The 22,185-nt window shown below is 46.1% G+C and overlaps 1 protein-coding gene across 2 annotated transcripts in view; it reads left to right on the top strand.

The window, feature by feature from the left end:
- The window catches only part of LOC130405071 (collagen alpha-1(XIII) chain-like), an 87,442-nt gene that overhangs the window by 22,769 nt on the left and 42,488 nt on the right, over positions 1-22,185 (top strand). For both annotated transcript variants that reach the window (XM_056610033.1, XM_056610032.1), the window contains exons 3-5: positions 15,511-15,546; positions 17,894-17,901; positions 21,219-21,245. In XM_056610033.1, the coding sequence (XP_056466008.1) occupies positions 15,511-15,546; positions 17,894-17,901; positions 21,219-21,245 (71 nt within the window). The remainder of the gene's footprint in view (positions 1-15,510; positions 15,547-17,893; positions 17,902-21,218; positions 21,246-22,185) is intronic.

Raw genomic sequence — 22,185 nt, 5'->3', positions numbered from 1 at the left:
CTGATTGGGATTGGTTAACAGGTTTTATTCGAGCCGTCAAAAGGACCTTTATCATAAACGTGTTCACTTATTGTGCAAACCGAACAGAGGATGCACCTCGTCTATTGACCACAGCTTGATAATGTGCGGGCCATATATATATATATATATATAATATATATATATATATAGAGAGAGAGAGAGAGAGAGAGAGAGAGAGAGAGAGAGAGAGAGAGAGAGAAAAAATAAAAATTAAGAGATGGAGATGGAGACAGATAAATGGAGGGAGAGATGGAGAGCGAGAGAGTGAAAGTGAGAATGGGAGAGCTGGCGGATGGCCAACATGAGCCAGCGTAAAACAAACAGAGAAACACTCAAGCAGGAGAACGAAAACACACACACGACATGTGATGATGTGTGATGGTAGACAGAGGACCGAGTACACACACACACACACACACACACACACACACAGCCAGCCACAAACCCCACACAGCCACACACCACACACACACACAATACACACTTCACACACACACATACACTTCACACACACCCCGTGACCCCAACACACAAACACACACGCGCACACACACACACACACACACACACACACACACACACACACACACACACACACACACACACACACACACACACACACACACACACACACACACACACACACACACACACACACACACACCCCAACACACACGCACACCCCAACACATACACATGGCCCCACAACATCCATGCTCTTTGTATATTCAGATGAATAGACCACATCCACCTCCCCCACTTTTGGTCAGGGGCCCTGGGTTTGGCAGGGGCGGGGGGGGGGAGATGCACGCCACAGCCCAAACCTCCCCCAATCCCCCCAGATTAATAGGTTCAGGCCCCGTACTCACTAGTCACCCTAAATCTGATATCCTCATTTACCGTATAATACCTCCCCCAGCTACAGCTGTGTGAGTGTGTGTGTGTGTGTGTGTGTGTGTGTGCGTGTGCGTGCATGTTTGTGTGTGTGTGTGTGTGTGTGCGCATTGGGAAACGGTTTTCACAGGGGTGTAGGGGGGTAAAGTCTATGTGTCCTTAGCCAGGACCAATCTTAAAGTATTTATGGAATGAATCCCATTTTCTTAGTGTGTGTGGGTGTTTTATTACATGCCTATCTTATTCTTTGCTTGTGTGTGGTGGTGTGTGCTTCTGTATGTGAGTGTGTGTGCACGTGTGTGTATGCGTATATTCGCCAGTGTGTATGTGTCTGTTTACCTGCCTGTGTGTATGCTTCTGTTTACCTGTGTGTGTGTGTGTGTGTGTGTGTGTGTGTGTGTGTGTGTGTGTGTGTGTGTGTGTGTGTGTGTGTGTGTGTGTGTGTGTGTGTGTGTGTGTGTGTGTGTGTGTGTGTGTGTGTCCACCTCGCGTATCCGTGTTTACCTTCTGTCAACAGAGGCTCAGCTTGAAGCTGATGAGACAGGGATTCATTCCCTTTGAATCTCTGACCTCAACGGGTCAGCTTATCTTTACCGCTCAACATCCATTATATGTGTCGTCACAGAGTGTCAAACTCACTTTTATTCCCCAGTGCTACAATTTTGAAGAATAACAGTTTATGCTTAATTCCTGAAATTATCAAATTATTTGAATAACAATTCCAGTGTAATAACAGTGTAGTATTATCTGTTGTGTAAAGTGTAAATTGCTGTACTAATGGAATAGAAGCAATAAGAACAGTACACGCCTTCAAAATGTGTTTAGAAGCTGCTCTATTCATAAACTATAGTTACATTTCCTGTGTGACAGTGTATGTGTGTGTGTTGGTATTCCATATCATAATCTAGTTAAAACAACACCTGAACACAAATTCCCGTAACTTTTCCACCTTGGGCCCCAGCGGTGTGGGGGTGTGTGCACGTGGACCATCGACACTGTGCAAACAGTGCACATGCGTCTGGGGCGTGAGCTCCCGGCGTTCGCTCTTTTTGGTACATTAACACATTTTTGAGCCATAAGGTTGAGGGCTTGGTTGAGAGCAGTGTGAGGGTCTCGGTGCAGGTGTGTGAGTGCTGATGGGACCCTCTAGGCGTTGAGTTTTAGTCCCAGCAGTCAGAACCTGAACGTAGAAAGGAGGTGGAGAACGGCTGCAAGAGCCAAGAATTCTGTTTTCACTTTCCAGTGAGGATTCTAGTGAGAGTAAGAGACCAGAGAAGGATGAAACGAGATGTGTAAAATCGGTATGTGATTTGGGTCACCTCCAAAGTCGGTGTTTCCTTTAAAGTCCAGTTTCAATGCTTTTTGCGTCAACAATCAGTGCAAATTACAAGGTGCTCGGAAAGTAGTTCACGACACCTTGTTGGAAATATGGACCATGTGAAGTCCAACTATTGAAATGGCCTTTTTCTGAGAGATGGGGACTGACATATTATGTAGGACTTATTGGACTGCAGGTGTGAATCAAACCTGGCTACAAGGCGTATTGCATTCGTGGTTAGTGCCATCGGGCCGCCCCTGTTGTCCTTTGTAAATCCCTGTCTAGTGTGAGTTGAGTTTTCAACACCTTACTGGAAAATCTGTGATTTGCGATTGAAGGTCCTTACGAAACTGCACTTTCCATAAGGTTCAGCCGTGTAGTTATCCAAGTAGAAACAGCTTCTCATCTGGGTGGAGAACATCCCTCCGCTCTTCATTTTCAGCCTCTCTGCAAACGGACAGGAGAGAACGAGGGAGATTAAACGTGCGCCAAATAAGTCATATCCTTCTTCATAAATCTGACATTAAACACCAACCAAGTGTTCACTGAAGTATAAAATCAGACTTCCTCAGCCAAGTTTTTTGAGGATACAGTCGATTTAGCTTGTCAACCTGTTCACTCTCGACCAACTGTCAACTTCATCGCTGGTTGTCATGGGGACGACTGATGCTCAATTATCCAAACTGTCTTAAGAAACCGGTCATAAGATGGGAGGGGGGGGGGGGGGGGGGGGGTAACATATTGTATATAGTAAAATAAGACATAGAGTGGCGTGTGTGTGAGTGTGGCTGGAGTTATGTGTGGATCCATGGCAGGAAGCTGTGTCTACAGGATGTTGTCATCGAAGTGTTGCCCTGGAGACGGCCTGGAGGAAGATTCTGGTTCCCAGTGCCATGAACTCTGTACTTCCTGTGTCTTTGGGGGCGGACCCCAAGGGCCCCTTTACACTGGCTGCTGTCCTGGAACCGTCTCCGTCTGGTAGGCTGGATGTCTGTCTGTCTGAGAGACAGACTGGCTGGCTGGCTGGCTGGCTGGCTGGCTCGCTGTCTAAATATTGTGCAAAATACTTTTTATTATTTAAACAAATCTTTTACATCTTTTTAAATAACTCTAACAAGCAACCTCCAGCTGGGTTGTAGCTCGGTGAGAGTTGTGAACGGTTGTTGTGACCAACAAAGATGGCATCGTCATACACAGTGAGAGACAGATTCCTTATGTATTGATCAGAGATTATCCACCGGCCCCCATCGCAAACATTACTTCTCCTCTTCTCACTTTCTCCCTCCTCCAGGAGTTGATGTTGGCTCACCTCTTCCACCTCTCCTTCGCCCCCTACTGGGACCGCTCACGCGTGTGTGTGTGTGTGTGTGTGTGTGTGTGTGTGTGTGTGTGTGTGTGTGTGTGTGTGTGTGTGTGTGTGTGTGTGTGTGTGTGTGTGTGTGTGTGTGTGTGTGTGTGTGTGTGTGTGTGTGTGTGTGTGTGTGTGTGTGTGTGTGTGTGTGTGTGTGTGTGTGTGTGTGTGTGTGTGTGTGTGTGTGTATGCTGAGGCCTGTCCCTCCTGTGAGAGGTCGGCCCACCTCCCGTGTAGCAGGGGTGGGGGATAGCCCAGATCAAACAAAACGAGCGCCCCTCCTCACTCCAACCGGGTAGGGTGGGGTTTGCCGCTTAGGCTCGTAACCGTGCCGACCCACGCCGCTCTTTGTTCAGGCCGTTCTCCTCTACCGATCTGAGACATCCCCCCCACCTCCCATGTTTTGTTCTTTTTCTATTCGGGATGATGAATGGCCTGATGGGTAATCTAACATCCATGAGAGTGAGGGAGAGTGACAGACACAGGGAGAGAGAGAGAGAGAGACATAGGGATAGAGAGCCCATGGCCATGTCATGGGTCACTTTCTCTGAGGGAGAGAGACACAGACTGAGACAGTTAAAGACCGGGAGGAAAAGAAAAGCCAGAGGAATCGTCCCGCTAGTGAGGCTTCCCCTGTCCGGAAATTCCTTTGAATTTATTATTTTTTTCCTTGTGTGGTCATCATCAGCCCCAGGTACTGGCAGCAATCAGGGCTTGTTTTATAGGATGTGGGCCAGGCGGTGCCTATAGGGTCTGGAGGACTCAGGCCAGTCTCTGTCTGTGCTGGCTGCAGGATTCAGGCCAGGCTGTGTTTTAGCGGTCTGGAGATTTTGTTGTCCGTAGCTCCATGAGGCACATGGACGGTGACCGTCTCACTGCTGGCCATAAGCTACGTGCACTCTGCTTCACATGAGTGGACTCACATGCATAGTCACTCATAAAGTTTCACACACGCACTCTCATGCACGGCCACACACACGCGCACTCCCACACCCACCCCCCTCCCACACACGCAGCTTTGAATTATGGCGGGGGTCAGCTGAATGGCTCTCCTGGATGTAATTTTCCTAATTGCGTTTGATGTTAAAACAATAGAGCGATGTTGAATGTGTAGGTCGGAGTATGGCATCGCGTTACACAGGGTCAGGTCCACGCTGCTGGATCCATCATCTAAAGTCTCCGATCTGTAAAACAGACAAGAGTAATTCACGTCAGCCATTATTCTCCATTGATCCCCTAGATCCCCTAGTAAAAGTCAACTGCTATCTGCAGACCTCACAGGAGACAGGATATCTGTGATTTCCCTGAAGGAAGAGGCGGATGATTAGGATGTTAAGGCACCCCTTTCGGGCCGACCAGGGCTCTGCCTTCCTCAGACGGAAGGAAGCTGCGTTCTCTGGAGGCCCGGGGCCTTGGGCTGAGGTGGCCTGACTTTTGATCACTACGCCTAGTCAACACACACACGCACACGCACACACACACACACACACACACACACACACACACACACACACACACACACACACACACACACACACACACACACACACACACACACACACATAATCACGCACAGACGCACACACACCATCCCTATGTTAACTTGTGAGAGAACCCATGTGGCCCCTCTGTGTTAGAACTGAGCTAGAAAAACAATACCTGCTTCGTGCTTTTCCATGTAGCTTAATTCCTTCGGAGTGTGTGTGTGTGTGCTCACGTGGCACCGGCAGGTGTTTACGACTGCATGTACACATTTCTGTGCATACGTGTGTTTATGGTTGTGCGTGTGCAGGCGTGTGTGCAGCCGTGACCACACAGGTGTTTATGATTGTTTGCAAGCAGTCAAGTCTATGTACGGGTGATATTGTGTTTATTGTTACATTTGTTTGTGTGTGTGGGGTTGGGAGTGTGTGTGTTCACAGATGGTTAAAAGCCATACTAGTTTATGATGCCCTCTGCAATGTCAGGGGCCCAATTCTCTCTCTCTCTCTCTCTCTCTCTCTCTCTCTCTCTCTCTCTCTCTCTCTCTCTCTCTCTCTCTCTCTCTCTCTCTCTCTCTCTCTCTCTCTCTCTCTCTCTCTCTCTCTCTCTCTCTCTCTCTCTCTCTCTCTCTCTCTCTCTCCATTAGAAACAGTTGTTAGTTGTTAGTTGACAACCTCTTAACCGATCCACAAGGGCACATCATACCAGTGTGTAAAGAATGAACGTTAAAAACTATACATTCGGCCATTTGCTTTGCTTTGAAGTTCTTTGACCTAACGTTCCCTCTCTACATCTCATCGCCATACCCTTTTCTGGTGTTGGGGGGCAGATGATGAACGTTCTGTACCAATACGCTCTGTTGATATTATCGATATAAATACATTCTCATTAAGGGGTTCTCTGCAGCTCTTTGAACAATCTTTTGAACAACTTCTTCCAGCAACGTTAGAGCATGATGGATTGTGTTTTAATGAGAGCAGGAGGTCATAGCTTTTAAAGAGCATCCCTTGTTAGAAAAACCAAATGTTACATGAGTTCTAAGCACTTTAATCCTTAGAAGATAGAAAAGCACAATAAGTAATGTTTTAGAAATGACCGCTGTTGAAGATCCATATGATGTATATTCTGGTTGACTGTGCGACTTGCTACGCATTCAGTATGGCATCATACAATATGGCATTCAGAGAGCGTTTAATTAGCAGCACACTTTGCACTTTATAGTTCAAAGATGTTTATCCACAGTATTAAACGTATGCTATGAGCAGAGCAAACTGACCGGCTTGACCATCCTGGAAACAGCTACACTAGTATATACAATACATCGTCCAGCTGTTAGTGTGTGTTTCTGTGTGGGTGGGTGTGTGTGTGTGTGGGTGTGGGTCTGAGTTTGTGCATCTATGCATACTGCGCAAGCACCTGGCTGATGGTGAGGGTTTCGTCTGAAGCTAGTAATGTGTGTATGTGTTTGACTGTGTGTGTGTGTGTGTGTGTGTGTGTGTGTGTGTGTGTGTGTGTGTGTGTGTGTGTGTGTGTGTGTGTGTGTGTGTGTGTGTGTGTGTGTGTGTGTGTGTGTGTGTGTGTGTCTGTGTATGCATATATCTGTGTGTTTGTGTGTGTGTGTGTGTGTGTGTGCGTGTGTGTGCGTGTGCGTGCATATATCTATCTGAGTATATGGGAGTGTGTGTGTGTGTGTGTATGCATGTGTCTCTCTGTGTATATGGGTGCATGTGTGTGTGTCTGTGTGTTTGGCCTGAGCCTGGCCCATGTGTAGATCTGAGAGACAGATGTAGGAAATCCAGGCAGATCACAGCAGCCTTCCGTCTGCGTCGGGCGGGGGGGACAACATCTGGACAGGGACGTGGAGTGGCTGTGTTTATATGTGTCTGCCTGTGGAAGAGATATACAGATAGAGTGGGGAGAGAGACCTGGCCACAAAACGTCTAGGTAAGCGGCTCTAGTCAGTAAGCGGGATTGTAAAGCACAACAGTACACGGCAAGGCCTGTCTCGGAGGTAAATAGCGCTGACAGAGCAAACAGGTTGGAGATCTGCTGATACTCTGAGGGAGGTCGACCCCGAAGGTTTTGTGGTCATATTTGCGTTTTCGAGGCAGAAAATTGGGAGGCTAAAAGAAATCCCAGAGCTAACAATAGTTTGGATTACCAGGAAGGGCAGAGATCAAGGAGACCGCCAGATAATGCTCTCAGACACACACATCAATACCACCAGCGGCATGGACTGTTCCGCACTGGACTTAGCAGAAATGAGCAAGGGCTACTTCTCTGCCAGGCTGCCGTGACTGAACAGCCATGGGGTCGGTCTGTTTAGTCACATGACCATATTTTCATTCTGAGGGAAGAATGACAATCGTAATTCACAATGACCTGGTTTAAAGTGGTATTGTCTGAAGTGACAGTGGGGGTGGTGACTTTGATGATGGAGTTGCTAGTGGTGGTTGAGTTGACGATGGTTGGGGTGACGGTGACTCCAAGAAGGCATTCTTGGTGGAGTTTAGTGGATTGTAATGGTGATGATGGAGATGGAGATGGCGTTGATGGTGGGACACTGGGACAATGTGGCTGTGTGTCTCTCCATTCATTACCTGACGGGGTGTATTTCTGTGTGAGGCCTGGGCTGTTTTCCTCATTCGGGGCAGCTCAGAAGGAAACTTTATCCCCATTGTGTAAATGGATGTTTCTCTTTGTTTGTCTTCCGCTGGCATGCCATCCCTCAGTAGCCACAGTGTTTATGTTGATTTCCCGTTTGGTTGGAACTAGACAGTTGATGGGGCACCTTTTTTTACACAGCATGCCACAGGAATTCACAATCCTCTCCTAATATCGGCTTCATCTGGAATATGCCTGAAAAAATATTCTTGACACAATATGATATTTCACAACTAAACGATAGCTTCACATTGAAGGTAGTGTGGTGAGTCATTAAATGATTCTGCATTTGTTTCTCCCCATATGGGAAAGATGTTTATTCATTCAGGCCATTATTTACTCTAGATGTGGGTATCGCCTAACAAGTCAAAATGAAGAATAGTTCCAAGTACTGCTTGACGGGCTGTCTGTGTCCTCTTCTGTAGCTGATAGTTTACAGCCATTAAAGCACCCTGAGTGTTTGATTAATTTGTTTTGGAGCAGACTAACTAATACCAGCGATGACGGGTGAGAACCTAAACCGTGGGACTGGGGTGTCCCCACTGATGACAGGCTGCCTGTGGCACTGGGGCTCCTGCGACACACCGGCCTAATGCCTTTACCCGTCTGAGCAGAGGGTAGAAGCTCCCACTGGGCCGCATGAAGCACCGACATGGTGTTGTGTGTTGTCTTTGGAATCGGGGTGATTGCGATGCTGGGGGGGTCTTTAGGCTCCTTGGGTGTTACCGCAGAAATGCTGAAACCATAAGTTGTTCCGCAGGCCTGCAAGTGTGTGCCGAATTTCTCGGCTGTGTGGTTTTCACAAAAAACACTTAAAGAACTCAGGAGCAACTTTTGAAGAATGGAGCCACACATTCCCATGCGGCAATCATCCATTTTAACAATCAAACGGCCCTCTCAGCTTTTATTCCCTTATAAAACCCCAACAAAATTGGGGTTTAATACACATTCATTTCCTATTTCCATTTTTGCTTTGACTGTGTATTTCTTCTTCGTGAGTGCCGTTCAGTCTGGATCAGGTCCAGACCGCTCCGGTCTCCGTCGACGCGCGAGCCTTTCCGTGTTTACACGCGGCCCGTCTGTTTTAGTAATTAGCTCAACAGGTGAGTGCCATTACAAATGGGGCCCCTGTTTGAACGTGAAGAGCGTCGGTGTGTGTAGCGCGAGGGCTGGCCAAAGGCCAAGCGCCCCCCCTGCAGCACACATGCTAAACACATCCCCTCCTCGCTCACCACCTCCTCCTCCTCTTCCACACTCACCCCTTCTTACTTCGGCGAGCTCCTCGCTCACAGGGCCTTGATCCCACTAGCCCTCGCCGTCTGAGCTTCTGTTTTAATAACTTGCGTGGCGCTGCGTGGCGAGACGTTATCGTTCTGCCCGGTAACTCGAAACCCGCAGGAATCTGCTCCTAAAATCCACACGGCACCTCATTTTAATTTATATTCCCTTCCTTCTTTTTTGCACTCTTGAGTTATGAATTCAGCTGGGTGATGATGAAGTGTCGTGCGGCAGATTCTCCTGGGGTCCGTCCACCAGTGGTGTTCTGCCGGGGCCCAGGCTCACCTTGCAGGGATTGCACAAAAGAAATTGCAGCCAGAGGCATTTATCTCACTCATCGCCCTGGGATGATAGACCGTTGTACACTTGGGAAACCTGAGGAGCCCTGAACCGGCCTGTGTTGGTTGTTTTAAGACCTCTGGGCATTAGGAAAGTGACTAATTGCCGTGTAAAAACGCGTGCAGGGATTAGATATTCTCGAGAAACGAGGACATGTGTCTGCCGTCACTTGCTGAATAATGTTGAGGGGTGAAGAATGACAGAAGTCGCAACTTGAAAGATGTGAGCTCATAAAAATTCCTGTAGTTCATAATCATCCATGTTCAGACTCAAATTGAAGTGGGTAGTGGAATTGGAGCGAAAACACTCCTGGAACAGCTTTCTCTGGATTTCTCAAGCTCGTATGTCTGGTTGTGAATTCAAGAGAAATTATGTTGCCAACACTAATGATTTTGCTAAGTTGTCCAACATTTGAGACCTCATTATGAAGGGTGGGTGAAATCTGATACCTCCTGACTGCTTGTAGATTGACACAATAACCCCGCTGTATGTAATGTCTTGTTTTCTTCGCTTGCGGCAGTGGCAAAACTGAACCAGTAATTCATTCCAAAGTGGCGACAATGGGCCAGGTCAGCGGTCTCCGGTCTCGCTCTTTAAAATATCACCCAAGGGTATTTATATCCGTTTATATCCTGAAAGGAGAGAGGAAGGTCAAATGTGCCACCCTAGCTCCCACAAAGCACACACTGTTGTCTGCATTTGTGTGTAAAATGTTTAATGGCTTTTGTGCTTGCGAGGAACATGTTCTTGCTCTCTGATCTTTGTGGACTTGTAGGTTTAACCTTCACTGGTATGCCTTGCCATTTGTCTTGGGTAAATAATGGGGATTATGGGTCAAGAAGGGTCCACACCCATGATGCACTCTGTCTGATTGAGATGTGTGGTTCGCAGGAAGACAATGTTTGGAGACCGCTCTCGCAGCCTGAGAGCTAGCTGTTTACATAAACAACTGTATTATTTCAAGTTGCTTTCTGATAAGATTTTTACCTAATGTTTTGAGAGAGATTTTGCATGTTTTTTATATAAACTTCAATGCAGTATTTATTTAACTCTGCTTCCATGATTTAATGAGCCCAGGAAATCCTGGGATTAACTATAATGCCGCCTTTTATGCCAGAAGAAAGACATCATCCTAATTAAACTATGATACCACAGCAATCCCTGTGATATTCTGGCAGATGTATACACCAGTACTGCCCGGCTGACTTGTGGTTGGTAGGACGGACCTTATCAACCTGGGCTGATTTTAAAATGCTCACATGGATTGGCATTTCAACCGTCTTCCCCCTTGCACCCCCTTCTAAAATAAACGAGGTCCAGACTGATTACTCCAGCTGGCGACAACCCAGCCATGGCAGGGCGGGGGTTCGTGACACACGCTTGTGGACGACTGAAGGTCGTTTAACAGCAGAGAGGCGCCTGTAAGGTCAGATACTGGCAGGCACAACGAATATTCAGACGTCTTCCAGTAAAAGGTTATTTTTCTATGGACATGGGTTATGCACATTTATTTTCCCTCCCGTCACCCTCCCCAGCGGCTTGTTTTTGTGACCTCTGTGTTGTGCTGGATCTGAAACGGTGCCTTTAAGACTTCGCTTATTGTCTTTCTGATGCAGTCAAGAAGACCGGGCTTACCTCCTCAGGTCACATCCTGGACATTGGACGGCCTCCGCTTGTTTCCTCCCTAGCGTTCGACGTTGAATAGATTTCCTTCCATGTTCATGTTTCTTTTGTGTCCTTCTAATTCCTGCCTTGAAGCTACTAACTATGGCTCCCAGTGTACAAAAGCACAGCCCCTGTCAGGCTGAATAAGCCCCGAGTGTGTCTCCACGGCGCTAACCCTCCATTAAGTCAATGATAGAGTAGCTGAGGGTTCCAGGCTCATTAAAACCCCTGGACTGTGTGGACAAGAAAGGCCTCAGCCATCCTGAGGTGAGGTGAAATTGGCAAGTCGGGGGAAATTCTTACCTAACGTATCCTTAGCTAACGTACACTTTAGAAGTCGGACTAATTTCTTTATGATAGAGTTCGGGTTTTATATGGGAAAATAAATTACAAAAACTGAGATTTTTTTTTACGGCACGTAAACGTCGACCAAATCAGATGCTGCCATGTTTAGAATCCGTATTACATATTTGAATTCATATAAAGTACGTCTATATACAGTATTATGTGCTGCTTAAAGTTAACCATTCTTAACTTTAACTCTACTGTGCTCATGTTTGTTTGAAACATGAGGTAGTCTATTTTGACTCTATTTTGAGCCATGCACCCAATGCTCAATCATCTCTTTTTTCTTTCTATAAATCCATTTGGTGGGGAATAAAGAAAAACAAAAGTGAGCGCAGCAGTGAGAATCTAAAACTGAGCAGTGAGGCTGTATGTGAAAGCTTCCTCAGACTACTTACCTCAATGGATTTCATTAAAGAGTCTTGTTCTATCAAGTGTAGGGCTTTCTGTTTGTGTGTGCGTGTCTGTGTGCCTTTTCCCTTTCCTGAGAGCATTTGTTTGTGGATTATGGTCTACTCTGTTAATGCTGCCCTTTTCTGGCACACGTACAATGTAGCGTTTGTGGCAATCTGCTTTCAGAGGCTCGGGTAATTGTTTAATTCCTGGATTAGTTGTTTGTTCGGAGTTCCAGGAGATGTTGGAAATATCCTCTGGTCAGTCTCCAGAGAGATCTGACATACAGAGAGGGTACCGCATTGGCTCTTCTCAACCAGGATTTGCAAGAATCCCACCAAATTATGTCTGAGCAGGAAGACCTATAGGATATATTTCGGATATTTAGGTGATGAGGTATATCATGAGTTACTCATGTTTTTCACATTATTTTAAATATTGAAACCTGTGAGTGTTCAACTGAGAGAATTTGACTTGGTTCGGGGCTCTCTGAACCACAGCCCTAGTTTTGTGTAGCAGACACTTGGACACACAATGGTGGTGGAGGTAACCTACACCACCGGTGTTGGTTAGATGTCGGTTAATCAGCTCCTCTCCTGCCCCTGGGCATCGACTCCCTAACGCCCCTGGGCATACACCACACAGGCTCAAGATGCCACGTCCCAACTGTTATCGTTCAGACCACTTGTGAACGCTGACCTTTCGTTGCTCGTCTACTCGCGTTACAGTGTGGTATGATGCAGCAGAAAACACGGAGGACCAGCTAATGGGCTAACCGCTAACCTTAGCCTCACGGCACCACTAGATTTTGTGTCAAACCGGTGCCAGCCACACTTATTTTCACACTGTGGATAAGTGGATTGAATTTGAGCCGGTGTGTCTGGCGAGATTGACCGCCAGACAGGTGGCTGGTTACGTGAAGTTTTGGGTGGTTTGTGGCCTTCAAACTACAACGGTAGCAGACAATGTTTGGTTCTTGTGTAGGAGAGCGGCATTAAAGATCTGCTCCTTTTCAAATCTTCCCTATTCATACTTCACATTTTCCCACAGAGTGACTGAAGTGGAAAACTACTGCCAAAAAAACCCTCAGCCTGTGCTTCTTAGCAAACCCCACCAGGTAATACCGTTGGTCATGGCTAGAGAACGCAATAAGGTTCTCTGTGACCCGTCCACTGTCTCCCAACGGTCCATGAGTGAGGGATGAGGATCTCTGTCCCTGTGGTTCCGGTCCATTCGTCTCACACAGGATCTGTTACGTCCACTCTCTCAACCACAGCATCACGGTATTAGGGTTTGAAATGAGCATGGGGGGGGGGGGGGAGGGTGTGTGTTATGTGAATGTTAGTTGGTCTAGACGTAAGTGGTGAGGACTCAGAACTCAATATCACAGTTGTTAAGGTTTATATGTTCCCCTGTGGATCCCGGGCGGTGAGGCAGGGTTTTAAAGGGACACCGTATTTCCTTTTTTTACTTTCATTACTGCACTAGATTGGGACCAGCCTTGCTGTAAAGGTCATATATCCATTTTATATTTGGAAACTGGGGGGTTTATGTGTGATGGAGGGAGGTTTATGTAAAAACAGTGAAAAGCCATGACATTCAGCAGATGGGTTTACCAGGCTTTAATACTAAGTGCATATTTTCTTTTTCTCACAATGGCAAAAGTTCATGCCATTTCATCCTTTGATGGATTCACATCTCTAAGTAGCCCATACCCCTCTATTGTTTTCATAATTTCACCGGGAAGTCGTTGACGTAAGGTGTACAAATTCGGCTCTTTTTTGAATAATATAATAGTCTAATGTATAGAATTCAGTATTTCGATACTGAAATGCCATTACTGGGTGGCCGTATTGACTTGAAATGCACACCAGTCTTAATTGCCAATAAATACAAATTCAAGGAGTAGTAAAGTACCTCAGCCAGATATATATAAAATGTCAGGCTCAGTTTCCCAAGTATAGAGTGTCCCCTATTGGTTTCTCCGGAAGCTTCTCTGTATTCCCTGAGGCTTTCCTGGGGGAATCCAGTTGATCATCAACACAGTATCTGTCATTATCACCCCCGTGATTACGTTGCTTACTCAAGCCATTCCCGGTGGAGGGGTCCAAACTCTGCGTCCACACTCAGTATGTATTACTGTTTATTCATCATGTGTCTCCCTGCACACCCTTTACCCCTTACATGAGCACGACATAACTCCTTAAAACCCATTGGGGAGTTGCATCCAATTGAAATACATCTAAATCTAAATCTATTCATATTTCCACAATATTTCTGCACTTACCGGTATATTAATTTAGCATAGAATGAATCTCCCAATGTCATACACTATATCTTAAAGAATAATCTGGGTTGGTATTTTATACATCAGCGGTATCGCTCAACGCTCAGCGCAGTATTCAATGTTTTCATCCATTCCAAGGGGAGTCTCCCACCAGCAGTCTTCTGATGGTGGGTGCGTTTGCGCCGGCCTCCGAGCGAGGGTCTGAGAGAGCAACCGGATAGCGGGAGGGGCAGGCCGGAGGAGCCGGGGGCGGCGGTGGGCTTTGGGTTCGAGTATTTTCAGTGCTGGAATTCTGGGAGGTATTCCTGGCTCGGTGTCCCAGTACTCCAAACATGGCGGCCCACCTGCCCTGAGGCCTCCACTGGCCGGGGTACGCCCCCGAGTGACACAAAGGTTTGTGTAACAAGCCCGGAATAAAGGGGAGTTGAGCTGGGGTGTGTTGACGCCAGGCTAGGCCTACGCCGTTATCGTTGCGCCTGTTCCACGTTTAAAAACTCAAGACGCTCTCTATTTAGTTCTGCATTACTTGCAAGATGAGCCTTGATGCCCACTTCAGACTCAATTTACCCAGTGTGTGAGAAACCCCGGTCCACATTGGTTGTTGGCTACGGCTACGAGAACAGCCAATGAGTGTTCATGCTGGCATGCAGTCTTGAGTTCTTCATTTCCGGGCTCTGCCAAACAAGGCTTTTTACATAAGAGGGGAACAACAGGTGGTCTGGACCTTGGGACACCAGTAAAGCCCGGGAGAGCGAGAGGCCCGGCATAGATGACATAAACGCCCTGAGGAACACGAGTCCGTATGTGTACGATTGTCCATGTGTGCGTGCGGCTTTATGTGTAGGTCCCGTCTGTCATGCGCTGCCATCCGCTTGTTGCATGTGAAGTCCTAGCTTCAGCATAACCGTTCTTTGGCGCCATCGCAGGCTAGGCTATATTTGAACCCCCGCCCCCACAAACACCACTACCCGACACCCCCCCTCCCCCACCCCCTCAAGGTTCCCAGGATGCCATTGGCTCATGGGGGTCTATTGATGTGCCTTGTGTACACCGAGCCAAGAGGATGTGATGGCGGGCCCAGAATGCAGCAGGAATCTCGGTTTCATGCTTGCGTGCGAAGCAGGTTTAGGCTTACAATGTTGGGGCTGCTGGCTTTTGGAAGCATGATTCAACTCCTTCTATGTGTAGTTGCACTTTTATTGAATTGTTCAAAAAAGTAAACATTTTCTGATTTAGGACTGATAATGATACACAAAGTACTTTTAAGTGTTTTTAAATACATAAAAGGACATTTTAGAATTAACTTTTCTGTAGATTTAGATTATTCTCATGTGGTTTTTATTCAAAAATGTTAGATCCAATACGTACATACAGAAGGATCGATGCAGTTTGTCCATTAAGGAACCTTGGCACCCGTTAAAGGGGACGTTGCCATAGCAACCTGTGACTAACTGCCGGACGTTTCTCAACCAGGGTCGACGGGAAAGAGAGGTCGCAGTGGTGCTCCAGGTAGGATTGGCCTGCCGATAACAAGAAGTGTGCAACTATTAGTGAATGAAAAACACACACCTCTCCATTCATCTGTTTACTACTTAGTCTTTTAGTGGACACTTATAGCCTTAGCTACTTACAGTGAAGTAAAATCCAGGTCATTAATGAGCAGGTGGCCTAATGCTGTTGTACAGACTGCAGAATTTGGGGTTGTAACCTAGAGCCCCTTTTAGCTGGCGGTCGAACACCCTTACGACTATGCTATCCTGTACTTTATTAATGAGTATCGGCTTGTGTGTGTGTGTTTGTGTGTGCGCAGGCCAGTAAGAGCATTTACTGTGGGTAATCAAGCAGGTAATTGTTGGGCAATACCGGGAGTGACAATGGCGCCACCGCTAATTTATTCGAATACTCCCAACCCGTTAGCGACCATTAGCTGGCTATTCAAACATCCACCCCTCGATCACACATTTAGCTCGCTGTTATATCATATGCCCGGTTTAGCACAGGCTGTTTAACATGTCACCTCAAATTACTATAAAAACAGAAACTCCCCCACAAAAAGACGATCAAGAAAATGGCAGGAAATGGGAGAATAATGGTGCGGGCCAGAGGGGGAGAAAATTGTCACTCCTATTATTTTTTGTGTGTTAAAGATCACTCCCAGATATCTACCAAACCCAGACATAATAGTTCTCCAATAGTAATTATTTAGGATATGAAATACCTTTTTGATGCTGCAAATTAACCAAACCAATGAAACCAAACACCTAAATTAAACCACAGTGACACCATCCAACACCAGTTATCAACAGCCGATTCTGATTGGTTCAAATGAATTCCAAGTGTTTGGTATTTCTTTAAGTCCAGCCGAGTGTTGACACTGAAGCAACATTGCAGATTTCTCCTTAAACAAGCAGGGGGAATAAACTATTCCCAACCTATTAAATTCAGCTGGACTGCAGAACAGACTCTCTCCTCTAAAAGTTTTATTTCCATAACGATACTATGCACATATTTACCCGATGGCAGTGGTTCATTTTTGCGAGTTTGGAATTGGCGGTTGGAACTGAATTCAGGCCTGGGACCGGATAGATCAGTTGGAGGAAGATGTAGGGGATTCATGTTGACATTTCACATAGGTAATTTGCCAATATTAATTTCCTTCACCTTGCTCTCAGTGACGTAATGACATCTTTTGTGACCCGTGCCTTGATCTGGTGGTAATTGATTTTGTCAGTTGACTGCAGGCTTTGTGTGATTCTGCTTACAGAGAAATCAGAGGAAGCCAATTCCTTTGAGTGTGAGAGTATATCTGGTCTTTGCCAGCGGTCTGCAGCATATGTCTTTGATGAGGACGTTTGAAGCGTCTGTAATCTGCATAAACCACATACCAGGCTTGGGGTTTGGAATCGGCTTTCACCAAAGACAGGGTCTCTAATAAAAACGTACTCCTAGATAGAGGAGCGCTTCTGCTGAAAGCTGTTCAAAACCACTATTAAGTCCTGTTATTAGGACCCTAATGCAAGGGTTAAGCAGGAATCATAGAAAAATAGACCATCCTTTTTCCTCTGCTCCGACGTCACCAAGCTCTTAGCAGTAGTCTTGAGTGGAGGCACAAGGTTTAAAGGAACATGGTTTGGTTCATCAGCTCAGTGTTCAGACAGGAAAGCATTTCATCTGGCGCCACGCTCCAAATGCACCAAACTTCCCCCCCTTTGCTAACTTTTCGAAGCCACCGGAAGAGTGTCCGTTTCCGATGTTGCCGAAGGAGGCTAGGAGACGTTAGGAGGTCTCAATGTGTCGCCATTTCTTTCCCAAGTAGCTGGACAGAGCTAGTTTTTCAGATGGTATAGAGGCCTGGGGATCATGGGCTTTGTTAGTCAATGTTTAATGTTACAACTTTTATTTTCAGTGTGTTTATTTGATATGTTTCCTTGCTGATCACAGAAACAGTCGTGGCAGTACAATGTTGTAATACACAAAATTAATGTACCGCATGAACAATCAATATAATATAATCAATACGGCTTCAGATAAAGCTTATTGTGATTGCTATTTCTGATTGGCTCATGTTTGCGGCAGCTGCCTGATGTCACTAGTCATAGTTTGAATAGTGTTGTGATGTGAAGTGACATCATCTGGGACAACATTGAGCCAATCGCAGACAGCGATTGCAATAACAGGTGCTTGACGAGAGATGCTGGTCTCTCTGTGGTTTGCTTTAACTGTTTACTCGCCAATCCGTTTCCTCTTCGCTTTCATGAAACCCAGTGGAATTGATTTGATCATATATTTTTTCTGTTTCGTCAATCTAATATGTGTTCCCTTTTTTTCTCTCTCCCTCTCTCTTTCTCTCCTGCAGGACCTCCAGTAAGTAGACCAGAAGCCTTGTCACCTGTATGTGGTAAAGTGCCTGTGGAATTGATATACTTATTTGTCTGTTGGTCCATTATCATGTTTGTCAATTGTTCTAATTTTTACCATTGTGGTTTATCACATTTTGGTGTGAATGTATAATCTTTGTCAGGCAAATACTATAATTGTATTATCCATTTTGACATTTATTTACTAAACAACAAAAGTCACTCAGTCTTCGTTTTTATTGAAATGGAATATTTCATGATTAGCCTGCCTCCATTACCCGTGCCTGACAGACCACTTCAGTGAGTGCTGTGAATCTGGCCAGCGCCGCGGTCAGAGTTCCTCCCTGGAAACTGTGAGCTGCGGTCCCAGCGAGGACTCTAGGTTGATGATGTAAGATAGTGGGGCCAAGCCCATCATCCCCCACTCTTCGTACTTTGGTTGCTCCCTCTTACGACTGCCGGAGCAGAGTGCTGCTAGTCCCGGCTGGACAGCCTCACGTCAAAAGCTTGCGTCGGTTCGATCTCTGACCTTAGCCAATGCGTTTTAAAGTGACTCCCTGACGTCTGCTGTGGGTCCCCCTCCACCCCTGGGAATGGTAAGGAGGACCTTGTCTGGAACATTGTGTTCAAGGTGCTATAGTCGGGCACCGTTCTGACAGCTGCTGTCCCTGGGTGTCAGCGCCGGGGGGGGGGGGGGGGGGGCGGGGAGGGGGGGAGAGGGGGTTCTTGTAGAGGCCCTGGTTAGGCTCGGGGCAGAGATGGATGGGTGGGAAGGGATCTTGAGCCGGGATGAGTTGGCAGGATACAGCCTGCGAGTGGTCCAGAGGTAGTCAGGCTTTCCTGGCCGGGGCGTGGGTTGCCTCAGTCCCTGGGAAGAAGCCACTTGGGCCATTGTTTGTAGTTTCTGGTGAGGGATCCCAGCTAAATCCAGAGCGCGGGAACAGAGAGGGAAATGGCGTGTTTGTTTAGATCCTGATCTAAAACAAAAGTCATTGTTGCGTGAAAGGAATTTTGATAGGAATCAAGCAATTGGCCATGTGTTATTTTAAGACCAGACTCTGCAGAAACGTAAAAATTCTATGAATGTATGTAATATAAATCCAAGTTGTATTTTCTTGAAAGGCAGGCCTTTTGGAGTCAGTTGTTACAAATATGCTCTTTGTCAATGAGTTTCACAAGTCGTAAAGCGACTTCTGTATGGAGGCCTGGCTCGTGTTTTTACACACATCAAATATAACACACAGTCACCATCGACGCTGCCACCCAAAAGCGTAAAAAGTAAAGCTGGCCATTTCCTGTTTTTGGAAACCTTTGAACCTTTGTCGTCTTTCGAAAACCAAAAGAGTCCATTGCTGAGGAAAGGTCACACGAGAGGCTTGACCCTCTGCCCCTTGTTTTCTCTACAATTAAAGGTTGAGTATGCACAGGCACACACAATCCATGAATGTCACTGAGCTTCCGTTTGAATACTCTGAATGAGCGCAGCCATTCAAAAGTCATAGAGGAGATTGGGACGGGCGGGGAAGGGACCAAAGAGCCAATTATGTACAACTGGCGTTAGTCCTCGTACATGAAAGAGCATACAGGCTTTGTAAAGTATGTTGGGCTTTGATTTATATCGACATGTGGTAGATGCTTTTATATAAACATATGTCATATGGATGTAATGTGAATATATTGGTGAGTTGGGGCATTATAGAGGTACAGGATTATCAACATGTATCTCAGCAAAACATTTGCTCTATTTCTGTAAGTTTTATCTTTTCACTTTACTATCACCAATCGAGTACATTAATATTAGATTGGTATGCATTCATACAACATTATAAATATGTATGGAACTTCCACCTGGAAAACACAATATAAATCAGGGACGAGGAGCGTGAAGACCTGTCATCCTGTCAACCCGGGTTTGACCAACCGGACGGTCCCTTGGTAATCAGAGGCCTCGACGGTCCCATAATACGAAGCACATGTTGGGGTCAAGACCTACCTCTAAGCAGGTCTGCTTTTTCACAAGTTAAGGGGGAACACTATGATCCCCAAGCAGATGTCCCTCCAGAGAGCCTGTAGCAAACTCACAGACACCCGTGTGTTAGGTTCCCACTCGGGGTACACGCACCTCACCGCTGCCCTCTCGACGGGCTGGGGCGTGGTCGCCCTTACTGTCGGCCCGCTGGCCCTCATCTCACTCAAATTTTGACTGGGTCCAGGAACGGCACGTTAATTACAATCAAATGGTTAATCGCTCTCGGTTAAGGGAGAGACACACCAGCCCTTCTTCTGAAGGTGTCTCTACTACTATTGTGGTATTTTGTGAGACTTCTCCTGGTTAAATAAAGGTTAAATAAAATAAAAATTGTATTGTAGATTGTTTCTGTTTATTGTCTGAGATTTATGAATTCTTAGCGTGTTTCTGCGGACTGGGGAACCACAGGGGATGTGAAGCAGTGTGGAGTGTCCCGCCTCGAAGAGTATCGGTGCGTGAATAATGACTTCCCCCGTCTTGCTGTCGGCCAGCGCTCGCCCACACTGGGGTGGGAAGTACTAACAGCCCCCCCAGAGGAAACTCTGAGGGGGGATAGTGAGGAGATGCCAGCATTCAGGGAACCAGGAACTCCTCCAGAAGGTTATCCTTCCACTCTGGGAAGTATGAATGCTTCAGCACTCAAGAAAGAGTCAAGAGTTCCTGTTTATTCACCGGCAATTAGCGGTCCACCCTTAAAACACACACCTGAAGGAACGCTTGATTTATGTTCCGCCCGCCCGGCGGAGACAAAAGGCACTTGACGTCTGACATTGTTTTCCTCCAATGCCCCCCTCTTGAACATAGACAATATCAAACCACTGTTTAGAATTTACTTTTCAAATCGCCATGCCAACGACTTGTCGTGTCCGCCTCCTACTCCAAAACTATGATGTCAGAAAGTCTTAAGTCCAATCTGTAGCATGGGCATGGCATGCAGAACGTGATTTACCTGTGTGTCTCTGTGATTCAACATGTTTTTGGAATCTAGATACATTTATGCTGTGAATGATGATGCTGTGCATCATTTGTGACTCCTTTTCATTATTTTATTTTATTTTTATTGGATCAAATGGATTCAACCCTCAAAACAATCTAGAACATACAGTTGATATAATAAATACCGGCAGATAAACAATCAATGATCAAACCTTTACGAAAAACATTATCCTTCATTATCATTTTATTCTGGCCCTGCTCAATGGTGGCCATCTTGACAAATGTGTTCCTTGACTTGAGCATTGTTGAGATTGACTGTCTCTGTTTGTATCCCTCTTCTCCTCTCACCCCTTCTCCAGGGTCCTCCGGGACGAGCAGGCTTTCCGGTAAACCTCTGTCGTGACTCTCTCTCTTCTCACGTTCGCCTGTGTGTTTCATGACCCTCTGCTCCCCTCACTGAGACAACAGTGACCGTTACAATCATGACCTCAGGCCCTAGCAGGAGTTTATATGTCTGTTCAATTTCAACACATGGACTGACATGAGAACATTTAGATTTGCTCTGGGCCTCCAGAACTTGATGTCCTGTCAAGTTCTGTGGAGCAAAAAACAAAGCCAAGACTTTATTTTTAAGTCTGGATCCATCCAGCCAATGCAAATTATATTATTACTGGAAATGGTTGGCAATGCATATTCAATGATTCAATAATTTATGGCCACCAAATTGGATATCCAAAGTCTTGACCAGAGCTAGAGGCCAGCGCTAGAGCCGCACTACATGGCAGTATGTAGTAACAGCTCTTTCTCTGGAACGTTACCCCCTTCAAAACACAGTTCAGGGGGAACGTCTAATGCTTTCAAAAGATCTCCTCCAAGGGGCTTTAAGGCTGAATGAGATTAGATTTGACATGCTCAGCTTCCACATCTGTTTGGTAAAATAAATGTAGTGACTGCTTGCTTAGAAAGTAAATGAGCTCAGAAATTCTCCGAAGCGATAGTAAAGCTCCTGGGATTTAACAGGTTGTTTAAGCATCCTTGTCTAATGTTTTTATGACATGAAGGTGTAAAAATCTTTCTGATACAGCCTTGAAGTATACAATTTCAATAAACCAGGATATATCCTTACGCCAGTAATGAAAACAATGGTCTAAAGGTGGTTTCTCAGTGAAGAGATGTCAGAGGGTCTCAATGCAAAAGAGGGTCTGAATTCAGAAGTCAAAAATGTCTTCCACATGTCCTCAACTGTTTATTTGGTTAGGAGCCAGCTAATTGCATACTTAAACATTGAATTGTACGTTAGAATCAACCCGGATTCCGGCCCTCTTT

This window comes from Gadus chalcogrammus, chromosome 15 (assembly GCF_026213295.1).
Source record: "Gadus chalcogrammus isolate NIFS_2021 chromosome 15, NIFS_Gcha_1.0, whole genome shotgun sequence".
Classification (NCBI taxonomy): domain Eukaryota; kingdom Metazoa; phylum Chordata; class Actinopteri; order Gadiformes; family Gadidae; genus Gadus; species Gadus chalcogrammus.
Note: the sequence above shows the minus strand (reverse complement) of the source record. Positions and strands in the feature narration are given on the sequence as shown.